The sequence below is a fragment of the Gavialis gangeticus genome, unplaced genomic scaffold (genome assembly GCF_001723915.1).
Source record: "Gavialis gangeticus isolate Ggan-Ray unplaced genomic scaffold, GavGan_comp1, whole genome shotgun sequence".
Classification (NCBI taxonomy): domain Eukaryota; kingdom Metazoa; phylum Chordata; order Crocodylia; family Gavialidae; genus Gavialis; species Gavialis gangeticus.
Genome location: NW_017729002.1, coordinates 21,091,515 through 21,105,612, shown reverse-complemented (window position 1 = coordinate 21,105,612; position 14,098 = coordinate 21,091,515). Strand labels below are relative to the sequence as shown.

The 14,098-nt window shown below is 39.6% G+C and overlaps 2 protein-coding genes across 2 annotated transcripts in view; one reads left to right on the top strand and one right to left on the bottom strand.

Moving 5' to 3' along the window:
- IFT140 (intraflagellar transport 140) overlaps positions 1-14,098 on the bottom strand; it is a 275,996-nt gene that overhangs the window by 59,285 nt on the left and 202,613 nt on the right. The gene's annotated exons all lie outside the window — the stretch shown is intronic.
- Positions 1-14,098, top strand: part of TMEM204 (transmembrane protein 204) — a 62,875-nt gene that overhangs the window by 11,863 nt on the left and 36,914 nt on the right. The window contains exon 2 of the mRNA XM_019507633.1: positions 12,490-12,645. Within this exon, the coding sequence (XP_019363178.1) occupies positions 12,490-12,645 (156 nt within the window). The remainder of the gene's footprint in view (positions 1-12,489; positions 12,646-14,098) is intronic.

The following is a 14,098-nucleotide window of genomic DNA, read 5'->3' as shown; positions in this document are numbered from 1 at the left end:
GGGCAGCGGGTTACATTCACATGTTTTCTACCAGGCAGGCTCCTTTTTCATGCCCTCCAGAAATAGGGAAGCAGAATGCTCCTCAGTTCCTGAACCAAGGGTTAAAGAACTTTGGTGGGAGTTTGTTCTGTATTCTGGTATAAACAATAAGGAATATAAGGACAAGGAGAGACTGAAAACAGAGACTACAAAAAAGCAATGCTGGGGGAGGGGCTCAGGGATAAAAGGAAAATGCCTGGAGAGAATTATGTAAAACAACAAATCTGGATTTATGCTGTTCAGGCTAATGGCTACTGAGTGAAGGGTGTTTTCTGTCCCAAACATATAGAGTTCTATGTAGTGAAAAAGCAGTCAGTTAATCCAAAGCCAATTTTTATGCACTTGGACCAAGCACAGGAAATAATGAGTAGTGGAGCAAGTAATTAAGGCAGTCTCATTAAATCAGTAGATTGCTGATCTGATAACCATGTCAACCACTGGTTTAATCATCCTCTTTTTCTCATATACCTTATTTTATAAAAACCAATTACCTGAGCAGCAAAAAACACACCAATACAATGATATATTAATCCGTTCAGTGGTCTAGTGGTACTGCTTTTGCGTTAGTTGTATGAAGAGGCAAGAAAGTTATCACAGATTTCCAGATAAAGGCTACACCTGCTCTGATATGAGAAGGGAAAGTATGCCATCACAAAAGTACTCACTACAGTGATAGGTGCTGTAGACAAATTAAATACCTTTCACCCTTTTGGTGAATATAGGAACGTCTTCATTATGGGCTCTGTGAGTACTGGAAGATTCAAGTAGAAAAAGCAATCCTCAGAATACTGTAGCTGACTCAGAGAATTTCTCCAAGCAAAACCATTCTGCATGATATCTAATATGCTGCCTAGCACAAATCATCATTAGCCACTTGTGGACCAGGTCTCCTGTCAAATATGAAATACACATACCATTTTAGGTTTTACCAAAAATTTAATATATAATTACTGTGGTGAGCCAGTAGGGGGTGCTCCTGCGTTGAGCCACCCACCTCACTGCGCCCAACCACCTTCCAGGCTCCAAGTGCCTCCCTGGGGATGCCTCATGTCTAGCGGACCCCCTTTCTGGAGCACACCCATTAGCCTGGGGGTTCCACTGCCACCACCCAGGGCTGGGCTTGATTCTGGCTCTGCACACCCTGGGAAACACAGGCCTAGTAGCCCTCAAGAGTACTTGATTCACTTCAAGAACTTGGGATGCTTCCCTCAGTCAGAAGCACAAGTAGTGGCCTCCCTTCGTCAGCCGAACCAAAGGGACCCCAAGGTATAATCTAGACCCACTCCCAATAAGTCTCCCACACAAGGTACAAAGGAGAACTTTATTGGTTACAAGGGGTAGATCTAGAATAGGGTACAGGGTAGAGCAATATCAGAGAAATCCCATAGAACAAACTCCCATGGCTGGGTAGCCTTTGACCACGCATCTGAGTTACTGCAAGCTACTATATATCTTGTTAGATCTCAGGTAGCTTACTCACAAATATCATTCAGAAGCAGATGGAGATTCCCTCTGGAGGCAGGCAGTTCCTTGATCATGAGTTTTGAGAGAGAGAGCAAGTTTCAGGTGGTTCAGCTCTTCTCTCTCTCTTGGCACCTTCCTCATGGCAGCTACCCCCTCCTCCTGGGCAGTCCTTGACTTATATAGTCCTTGTGACCTCATTTACCTGGTCCAATGGAGGACAGCACCTGTTGGCTGTCAGCCAACCAATGTGAAATGCATCACTAGTTGCTAGGCAAACTGGCAGATCCTAGCTCCCCAGGGAATCCAAGCCCCTAACCCAGGTATGTAATGCCAGTCATGTAGGCAGAGGGAGCAGGTTTCCCACCTCCCTCAGGAATATATCCAGCTCAGGGTACCTAAAGAGACAGGGTAAGGTGTGCACCCTCTGCAGGGCCCATCTTAACTAAACTGTCACACAGCAGAGTTTTTGGGGAGAAACAGAGGTGGCCTTCTGCCACAATTACCACCCCAAAAACACTGTTTTCACAATACAGGCCATGCCAGACTCATCCCTTTGCAGATTTGTAATGGTTGCAGAAAGTTTGAGTTTCAGAACTGGTATCAGATCTGAAAGCATTCTTCCTCCCAGGTCTGTATTTAGACCATTAAACATTACCTAAAAAGGCAAGTGTGATGAACGTGACATGCTCAAACAGGGGTTGGACAGTGCTGTTTGTTCAGCCATCATTTTGGCCCTTTAATGAATGGCAGACACTCAGATACTATAGTGATGACAAATTATGAAGGGATGGATGGATGGATGAATCTGATTTACTAAGAAGGGTCTCTTCCTGTCTAAAAAATGTTAACAATCCTTTGAACTTCAAGGATAGGGAGGGAGCCTTGGAGTACAGAAAACATTGCTAGATTCCTCAGGGTTCCAGAAGACGTAATCCCCCAATGGTGGGAACCTTATTTCAAATACAGATGCGCAGAGCAAAATAGCTCTTTTTAATTGTAATTCTTACAAGCAAGTATATCCAATGATGGGGAGTGGCACAATATCATGAGTGACTACGTGACTTCCACAAGCACTACATATAAACACCTGTCCAGCCTCAATGTATGATTTACACAAACACACTTTCACTATGAAATATGGCAATGAAGTCAGGGGACAGCTCTGTGTGGGAATAAGAAACAGACATTTGTTTACAGAGGCAATTGAGACAATGCCAGTGTCCATTAGGCATGTACCTAGTATTTGTTTGGATGGTAGCCACTCCAGGCATATCAAGCAGCTGACCACTTTTTTAGGTATATATTAATTGCTCTGGCTAACAGTATACTTAGTGCATATAGGCTGAGAAAGGAGGACCACTCTATTGTGCAAAGTGGGCAAGTCTACACGAAACACTAAATGCGGAGTATACTTACTCTACTGCGTATTAGTGCATCATGGCAAAAGCTGTGCTTAATGCACTAATTAATATGCAGTAGAATTAGTCTACTGCACATTAATGTCACCAAAAGACCAGGTGCTGGCGCTACTATGCGGTAACACTGGTTATAGCACATTTAGTCAGTACCTGCTATTACAGGTACTAAACTTAAAGTGCAGTACCAATGGTGCATTAATGCATGTGTAGATGCATCCACTGAGTACTAATCATAAGACTTAATGTAGATGTGAGCTTCTGATTTACAAAGCTATCTGAAAACTGCCTGAGACACTATACAGAGACAGAGTGAGTTAATATGGTTGACAGTGCCAGAGAAACAAGGCTGAGATCCAGCATCTGTGATATAGCTTATATTTAAATAAGAGAAATTCAGCATTAGGGGCTAATCATACAAACTTTCCATATGTAAGTAGTTACTTGTGCAAACTCTACTCTTTAAGAAGTGCAACTCCTTGTGTTAGTAAGAATTTAATAAACTTGACATATGTACATAAAAATTGGGACACTCATAAAATTAAATCAGGAAAATTAACCTGGTGCAATAATATAGATTATTTACACAGATACCTATATTCATATGTGCATTGTATAGCAAAGTTAACATTTCCCTGACTTGTGGCTTTGAATTCTCTTTTTAAGGGTGAAGATTTAAAAAAAAAAAAGAAAAGTTTAAGTCATTTGGAGCTTTTTGTAAACTGCACCTTAAATGCATTTGTTATAGAAAAAAAATTATGCAAACACTGATCATTCTATATATGTTTAATCAAACAAACCTACTCCAACAAATACATGCATACCATACCTTAGCATAATCAGAAGCTATGCACAAACCTTAAATTTACAGTTTAAAATGTTCACTGTAACAGAGCAATCTTAAAAATCAGTTTGAAAAATTCTCTGAATCAAATTATACACATTTGCTTAATATACAACTTGATCTGTTTGCCCATCTATTTCTAAAATGGTTGTCAGTTGTTAAAACTCAATATATTGTTTTCCGTCCCTTGTAGAAAAGTTGTAAACCTACCAAGTCAAATATCTAAAGTATTACATTCAAGCCCAGTTGAAGATAATGGCAAAATTCCAACTGGCTCCACACCAAGGTCTTTATCATGAACTTGTTTTCTATCTTAAAAGGGAAAAACAAAACAGAAAAAAAAGTTGGGGGGATTTTTGGCTGTGATAAATCCTCTTTTTACTAAGAGATCCTACACTGATCCGTGATCAGTACAAAAAGCTACAAAATTATCAAAATAAAAAAATATTGTTTTTGTGAGTAATCTGTTTCCCTAAGAAAGTGAATCAAGGGCTCCCTGTTTCTGAAAGCAGGATGGCCACGTTCTAGCTTTAAAAAAAAATCATGCAAGAAACATTCTGTTGCACAAAAGATGCAAAAGGTTTGACACATTTGTATCCCACGGGAGTTTCCTATTAATGTACTAATCCAGTCTAGTCCTGCCTGGCTTTAAATAACCAGAGGAACCAAAGAATGAAAAAAACCCCCACAGTCCTGCTCTTACCATGCACCTAGATACTGCCTCATTACAGAGACAGTACCTTCTTGTGACTTCAGTTATGTAATAATACATATACAATTAGCATTACCAACGTGGGAGTCAGTCGTCTAGCTGCTATTGTAATATAAATTATTATATCCTAAAATCTTTAATTAACACTAAAGTTGCAAAGTCAAGCACTCAGAAGTATGGAAATACCAGAATTAAGACTGCCTGTGCAAACTATCAAGCAAAAATTGTCTCTTTTGCATACACATTATGATAGAATCCATGTAGTCCTTTTTCCATAGGATGCCTATCACATTCAGAGAATGGACTGTTATTTAATGTACTTTTTTATCCCTCATATTCAGATGATATTTAACTCTCATATTCATATCTTTTATCCCTCATACCCAGATTTTTAATAATGCATACCACCCAAAAATTGTTTTTAGTAAAAAAAGGTAATTATTTCTTCACAAACATTTCTATGGGACTGTCTTCATAGTATACGAGTTCTTTACAAACATTAATTTTCATAACACTCTCAAACATGCCCACTAATTTTGAGGGCTGACTGGATCATGCCATGATATAATTTTTCAAAATACTTCACACTTGCATGGTCATTTCTATGTTCAAGGTGCAGCTCCAGTTGGTTTCAGTTGGAGCTGCGCACTTAGTAGAACCATTTTAGCTGGTTAAAGAGAAAAAAAAAATCAAAAAAAATCAGTGGGCACATCTACATGTGTGCCCAACTGCGTAGTTGTTACTGTGCAGTCCTGGCAGCCCATGGGTCATTTCCAACCTTACTGCACAGTACTAATGAGCTACTGCACAGTAGCGTCCACATCACAGTTCGTGCCCACCGATGCTACATCGCCGTAGCAATGAGCTATGTCATGGCAGCTTGTTGTTATGGCAACACAGCATCTTGTGTAGACAAGCCCAGCCTGAGATAAATACCCAGCATGGAAACTTTTTTCCAAGAGGTTAAAGTCCAAAAAACTTATAAACAACTGAAAATAGGGTTGTATAAGGGGCAATATTTCTTACAGCCAGCACTACCACTGCTACCACTAAGAATTTTTAAAGATTACAAATATCTGGGAAAGACTACAAGAATCATTAACCCTACTGCCCAACATCAATACTGGGCATGTCTACATGTGCCCCTAACTGCACATTTGGTACTGTGAAGTCCTGGCGGTGCACTTATTTTTAGATGCTATGTCACAGTTTGTGCCCACCAATGCTACATCACCATAAAATATCACTACATCACTATGTCGCCTCGTGTACATGAGCCCCCTAAGTGTTTCCAGTGGATTTTATGAGACTAATCAGATGCTCCAATATCTATTTTCAATACTTGCTTAACTAAAGAAAAATAAATTAACCAAATAAATAAAAGAAACATAGAAGGGCATCATTACACTTCATCAAATGCTCAAGAGTTTTTTCAAATTCCTTTCATCTCAACCTCAGCATTACTGAATTCCTTCTTTTAAAGTTGCCTCCCAAGTGTTTGGCATTTTCTGACACTCAAAAACCAGCACATTCTATACAATGTTTTAAAAGCAAAAATCTTTTTATGGTATTATGTTCAGGGTCTCAGAACTCAAACATGGCTGATGCATAATCCAGCCAGATCAGAACAAATTACAGAGGAGGGCAGATGAGAATAGGATAGAATTCAACACAGACAAGTGCAAGGTGATGCATCTAGGGAGAAGGAACCAGCAACACACCTATAGGCTGGGGAACACCCTTCTTGTCAACACGGCGGCAGAAAGGGATCTTGGAGTCATTGTTGATTCCACGATGAAAATGAGCCACCAATGCGAGGAAGCGGTCAGTAAGGCTAACCGCAGCTTGTTGTGCATCTACAGATGCATCACAAGCAGGTTCAGGGAGGTGATCTTTACCCTCTATGTGGCATTGGTCAAGCCACAGTTGGAGTACTACATCCAGTTCTGGGTGCCGCACTTCAAGAGGGATGTGGCTAGCATTGAGAGGGTTCAGAGAAGGACTCGCATGGTCAAGGGGCAGCAGGGCAGGCCCTACAAAGAAAGGCTAAAGGGCCTGAACCTATTCAGCCTCCACAAGAAAAGGCTGAGAGGGGATCTGGTGGTTGTTTACAAACTCACTGGGGGGACCAGCGGGAATTGGGGGAGGCTCTGTTCCCCCAGGCACCACCCAGGGCTACTAGGAATAACGGCCACAAATTGTTAGAGATGAGGTTCAGACTGGACATCAGGAGATGTTACTTTACAGTTAGGGCTGCCAGGCTCTGGAATGGGCTCCCAAGTGAGGTGGTGCTCTCTCCTACCTTGGGTGTCTTCAAGAGGAGGCTGGACAGATATTTGGCTGGGGTGCTATGATCCCGGCACCTGTTCCTGCCAGGGGCAGGGGGTCAGACCTGATGATCTGTTTAGGTCCCTTCTGACCCTAAGTACTATGATACTATGAAATTTCATCAACTAAAAATAAAAATAACTTTTAAACTGATTGAAAGTTATACTGTTTACTGTCTCAAAAGAAAATTAAATTTAAAAATCAATATAAACTACACTCTGCACCTTAGAATGACAAATTCCATCTTAATTACAGAGAAATCAGAAAACCTTCAAATGAAAAGCTGTTACTGTATATGTAACCTAAGCTTTAAAATAATTATTCTTGCTGTCATAAGTCAATGAAGAGAACAGGGGGGAAACTGAATTCAAACAATCGGCATAATCTGATTTTTCAATGAGGTCATTTTGCCTCATTATTCCAAAATACTACAAATTACTGTCTAATATAAGTAACCTACATTTACAGAACACAAATATCCCAAAAGATGTCATGTGATATAATCAAACAAAACTGCTGCTCCTGGTTAGCCAAATCAAATCAGTATTTCTAATCCAGATGGATGCAGATGGCTAGGGAAATGAGGAAAATGATGAGAAATTTTACTTTGTCTTGTCCTTATAGTTTGTGCTGAACCTTGAATGAACTGTTTGTCTATATGTTTTTGGAGTGTGTATAAGTAGAGGGGTGTATAGGAAAAGGGAAGGGAAGGGCAGTCCTCAGTGCTCTGTCAAGAATGCACTGGATTGCCCTCAGTAGCAACTCTTCATAAGGTAGGAGTATGCTGGGGATGAATTCCTTCTATAATGTCTGTTTGGCATTTGACCTAAACTCCAGACACCATTCACCCCTGGCCTCCATTCATTAGCATAGGGAAATACCTTTAAACAGTTAACTTCAAAGGCATGGGACATAAACAGCAATGAGTTCAAAATAAAAAAGGTGGGGCACCAAAATATCTTTGTCATTAAAACAATCTTAGACAATAGATTTTAGATACTAACTGTTATTACAAATGCCACCAGTAATTGTGCAGGCATTGTAACTCTTCTTGAACCTCATGTTTCACAAATCATAGCTAATATAAATGCCCCTTGAAAACGAAGAGCACTTGTATTGGTCACAGAAGGTAGTTCTTGTAAATGCAACAGAGAAGACAAAGAGGTTTGTAATGGTCCAAATGGCTAAATCTAAACACAGGATTAATGTATCTTTGACAGAGAAGCCACCAGAATTTACAATAGAGATAAACTAGTAATTGCTAAGTTTCTATTTAGTATACAATTTAAAGCAGCAGCAGACAGTTTAGAAAAACTGTAAACCGAGTATTTCAAGCTTCAAAGCAGTTACAAACGCTCTGATGGGGAAAGGCATTGTGAAAACCTTCTCCTCAAGGGTGTGATGGAAGGCGCTGACTCCCTGGGTTGTATCTCTTCCCTAACCAGCACTGTTCACTTTTTGGGTTGTCCTGACCTTGGAGTACAATGGAGAATATGGGGTTATACAAGTAGATCAAAGAACCATCTTGGACTGAAATGAGCCCAGCAAAGTTTAACACATGTATGAGAAAATAACAGTTTATGGAGTGATATTTCTACCTCAGACCTATTAGAAATGCCATTGAGAAGCCAATGAAATTGAGGGTTACAGATTGTTTCATTGAGTTTTTATTGATGAGAGAACCATTACAATTCTAAAAGAATCCTGAAAGAGAAAATATATCCTATACTAGAACAAACAATTGTATTAACAATATGAAATAAACAATATTATTCTATTGCTGTCACAGCCTAGATTTAAATCACTGTCTTGGCTGTTTTAATGGAATCAAGCTAACTCCCTTATTTGATTCTTTCATCTTCATTCCACTGTGGTTCCATCCTGAAGCATATTTGATGTTTTTTAAGTTGAAGGCCACTAAGCAAACCATTAGTTAACATTTCTATACTGGTTTGCACAGCTTAGTTTATTGGATGAACTGGCATTCATGAACTGCAGGAGATAGAAATTGTGGTAAGAAACCAAAAATTTGTAAGATCTGAGCCAGCTATTTTTCTGTTCAAAGCTATTACAAATTCTCCAGCTGTCCAGAATATGATAATGAACCAATTATTTTTTGGCTCAATACAACAAAAAATTCTGCAGGACACCAATGGAGCAAGTTATGGTTATTATAATTTCTGTGGCAAACTTCGCCTCAGTTTTATATCCAGAAGTAAACACAAAGGACAGGATTTATAAAAGCAAAGAGGTCATGTTTCTAAGATAAGGGGTACTAAAAATTCCAGGGATTTTAAGTGTAGCATTCTGGCATTTTAAGCTCATAGTAACTAAAGACACAAAAGCCAACAAAGTTTATTATAATTGTGAATCAAGTACTTTCTGGATTCATTGCTATAGTTAGCTTCATAGACAAGTAAAAGGATTTAAATAATAATGATTAAGACCTGGTGGTTTCTGGATTCCTGATTGCTACAAACTCTTCAGGCAAGTCAATGATCTTTATAATAGCATAAATGGCTATTTATCAGACAGCCATAGTTTGACACTTGAAACACAGCTACAATACTTTAAATGTCTATTAAGTTTTACTGATATTTATAAAGTCCAGAAGGTACCAGGCAATGATTTTAATGTAAGCCAAAGTACTTTGTGATTTATAAAGGTTTAACCTGGAGAGTATGTTCAATACATAGGAGCATGGAGCTTCACTTTGAAAATCAACATAGCAAATTATTCAGCTAATTTTACTTTTTGACTGAAGGAAAGTTTCTTTGCTTTCAGAAATAAATTCGTGAGAACAGAAACTATATTTATCCAGGGCCATATTTTGCAGCTTCTCTGACTGTTTGTTCATTTCAATAGTACTCCTCAAGGTATAAGACACTCTTCAGGCAAGTAAGGCTAAGAGCTATATTCTGCCAACAATTAACTCTTGAACCAAATCAGTGTTCATTTGTAATTTATTTAGTTACACAGGACATTAAAAGTGACCTATATAAGGGAAAAACTGGGTTCACACATATCTATGACTCCAAAGAAGAACTAAATGACTGAATATATTTAAATAATGTTTTCTCATTTAATTTATTGTAGACACTTCAGAATTATTAAATTGTATTTTCCTTGACTTTTCTGGGAGTTTTGAAGGAGGAACTGGATTAAGACCTTAACTGAAGGTCCAGGGTGCCAAATCTCTAGGAAGAGATTTATTGTCAAATGTTTACCAGGGATTTGAGTTAAATTGGTATTTATCAAATAACTAAACAAATACACTACATTTTGAACCATCTCTCAACTGGTTGGCCATTACTTCTTTAGTACTAGTGATACTATTTTTTCTAATCCTCCATGGATTTTTTTCCCCCAAAAAGGTAGGTAACACCTATATCTAATAAATCACATACCTCTTAGTGAGAGATATGGGAGAAATAACGCTTTCATGTCTTGTAAACAAAAAGAGGGAATAAGAAAACCAATTTTTTTCTCAGTGCCACTTACCTTGACATCTTTCAAAAGATTTAATCCTATTATTTCAGGTATCGGCTTAAGGACTTTGCTATATTTCTTCACAGATTTTGGTATATGCTGTTATTTTTAAACCCATGCTATGTTTTCCAAAGGGCTTCATGTTTCAGAGGACTCCACAATGTTGTCTTATCTTTATAGACATCAGACACATTGCACAGACTTGTCAGAAGCCAGTAAAAAATATGTGAGAAGTAAGAACAAGCTACTGCAAATCATGGAATCTTATTACCAAAAAGCCTGGGAAAAAAGCAACATGGGTGTAACAATAGCCTAGAATTAACCATTTACTGACAGTGATCATTCTTCATGAAATACATGGTAGGATATCTTAAAACCTTGCATTTTGTACACTCCTTCCAATCCATTTACAACCAGTTACAGAGATCTGGAAAGTCTAATGAAAGCTCACAATTGTATAAAACATTTCCCTTTCCAAAGTGTGCCCATTGACATGGTAAGCTGCATCTACCTCAGAGTAGCAGGGGACATTGTGTTAGCACAGCAATACTTATGAAATTTACCTATTGCTAGAAAGGAAGGAAAAAGATCAAAACAGGACATCTATCAGTTTAACAGGAAAAGCAAAAAAAAAACAAACCCCAACAGTCCAAAGCTGACTATAAGTACTATACTTTGCAATGAATCCACCCCAATCAGTAACACATTAAGGAATGTATTTGTATTAAATATCTTTCTAGGCTCTGCATATTTGTACCTGGAATCAATTCAATATTTGTCTGTATATTTTAATATAGACAAATTGAAATATGCTATACAAATATAGATCTGATAGCACATATGTGTGTGTACGTATGTATGTATATGGCTAAGTATTACATAAATTCCCACACACTATGATTCTCTTATCTGCAACCGACTCCCTGGCTAAACATCTAGAGCAGGGATTCTCAGCCAGGGTACTGCAGCACCCTGGGATGCTGTGAGATCCTTTAAAGAGTGCCATGGGGTGCCACACAATATTGGCACTGCTAAGTGTGCAAATACCTACACATTATTCATAAGATAAACCGAAAGACTTCAAATAGGAAAACATAGTGTCAAAAACTTTCTGATCTGTTGGGGTCTTTCTGAATTTTTTGCAACAGAAAAATTGGTCTATCTTTCCATAGTCAAAAAATGAGTGAAAGCTAAGAGCTAGCATTTTCTGAGGGGTGCCTCAAATCTAATACAGAGTGCTTTGAGCCTAAAGAGGTTGAAACTCACCAATCTATAGAAAAAGAATGGCTTTACAGCATGCTTGAAAAGTTACCAAATCTCAGTTCTGACAGAACAGGAAAGGGAACAGATTTTATAAATTAAGAAATCCTATCACAAAGGCCTATCAGCAGCTACAGTAAAACACCTGCCAGATGCTAGTACTAGCCAATCAACTGTTTTCAAATGTGGCATTATTACCCTGGGAAAGTGGCAACAAATTCAAAGCATTAAAGTTTGCCATTGGAGTTTATATTATTACTGTTTTACTACTTACATTGCAGTAATGCCTAGAAGCCCCCATCATGGGCAAGGATCCCACTGTGCTAGGCATTGTACAAGCACAGAACAAGAAAATTATCCCTGTTCCAAAGTGATTGTATTGATAATTGTGGATAACGGCTATCTTTGAAAACAGCCTACTTTTTCTATAAAAGAGTATTCTCCAGGAAAATGATAAGAGGAATCTGTATCTCTGAAAGGCAAGATTTAGCAGCTCATATTAGAGCAGGGGTTGGCAATGTATTTGGGCAGAGTGCCAAAAACACCCACTTGTGAGAAGTTGGCATACCAGGGGCAGATGGCAGGGGAGCCATAAGGGACCCGATCCTTGTTGTGGCAGTGCAGCCGTGGCCCCTTCCCCACCGTCTGCCCTGAAGTGCACATGCCAAGCAAATTCCTTTGTGTGTCACACTCTGGCACCTGTACCAGAGGTTACCTACCCTTGTATTAGAGGAATCCTGTTCTTAGATAGCCTGCTCACGAATGTACATCAGAATAAAGGTTTATTATGAAGGTGGGATGAAGTGTGGTCATGTAATTTCTCAAATATTTTCCCTGGGACTGGCAGCTTTGACATGGCCTCTGGATGGTTACACTGCTTTTCTGTCCTCAAGATTTTATTTTAATATGATGCCCTTCTTTTCTGTGTCCTCCCACAGTGCAATTTGACATGATGCGTGCCTGTAACCTAATTGCTACAGTTGCCTTGACTGCTGGTCAGCTCATTTTCGTCTTGGGGCTGGTGGAACTGCCAATTATTTCTCAGGATACCCAGTGGTGGGAGGAAGCCATAGCTGCTGTGTTCCAACTTGCCAGTAAGTACCTCCTTTTGCAGAAGGACCTGGTTCCTATTAGAACAAGACATGGAAGCGTGCTGTTTCACAAATCTTCTAGAGCAGGAAAGTCAAACTTGTTTGATCCTTGGGCCAGATTCAAGCCATGGGGTATCTTGTGGACCAGATCAAACCCACTTCTGGAAGTAGGGTGGCTGGAGGCTGCAGAAGCCTGAGTCTCTGTTGCAGCTAACGCTGCCATTGCTCATCCTGCTGCCACCACATCAAGTCCCCTAAAATGTTTCTGTACCCCAAAATTCAGCAGTGGGGAGAGTGATGGTGGTGGTAACCCCTGCTGTTCCCTGAGCCACTATGGTAGGTCAGGAAGCCACAGAGATTAAGACCATTGTCGCTTGTCACACTCCCCCAAATTTCCAGCCCTTCCAGGAGCCCTCACAGGCCATATGACAGCTCCACAGGCCAAATCCAGCCTACAGGACAGATATTTGACATACCCATTCTACAGTGAAACAGAAGACCAACAGAGTTTGAGTACCACTGTAGGTCTATTCAGACTCCTTAATAGCTCTCTCTTCATGTTAGCTCACCAATTTATGAGCTTTTGCAGAACACAAACAACAGCTCCTTCCTTAGATTAGAATGAATTCTTGTCAGTCAACCAAAACTACGAGCTACTGTTTAGATCCCATAAGGAAGACAAAAGACAAGGGAATGTGTACTCTAAGTAATATAACTGCATGATTTAATTTGACTAAAAATACCAAAGGAATGATGGAAAAGAACAAGAAGGGGGACAGAATGAACTTCCCCAGCTGTACTGCAATGCAATTATATGCCTTTCAGTTAACTGAATTTTATTCCGTGGAGATTTGCAGGATTTTGATGGATGCATGTGTCTGTAACCTAGTAAATAAAGCTGCAGTCAACATATTGAAAACACTGACCATTATAAATAAAATTCCCATAGCCTTTTTCACAGATACAAACTGTATACAAAAATGAGAAGGGAAAAGAGGAAATGGCTTCATTTCATAATTCCTTCCTTTACAAGATAAATCAGTCATTCCATATTTGCTAAATAAAGGGCCCAATCCTACAAAACTTCTATGCATGTAACTACTAGGCCTGTGTGAAGTGGCTAGTATTTGCTTTGGATTCAGCTGATTCGGGGGACAGTGATTCGATTTGGTAATTTGAATCACTGTCCTGAATCAATTCAGCCAAACCTGATTCAGAGATCTGGCCACAGCTGAATCAGCCGAATCTCCAAACAGGCCCCATCCCCTACCCACTCTCAGTGACTTCCCCACCCACTCTCCCAGCTCCTGGCTCTTTAAAAAAAGCTCGCAATCACCAGTTACTGCCTGGTAGGGGGGAGGGGATGCCCGCTGTCCCCCCCTGCCCCATGTCACATGGGGGCTCTGCCACAAGCCCCCCAACCCCCATTCACTCCCCCAGCCCCTCCCCATGGCTG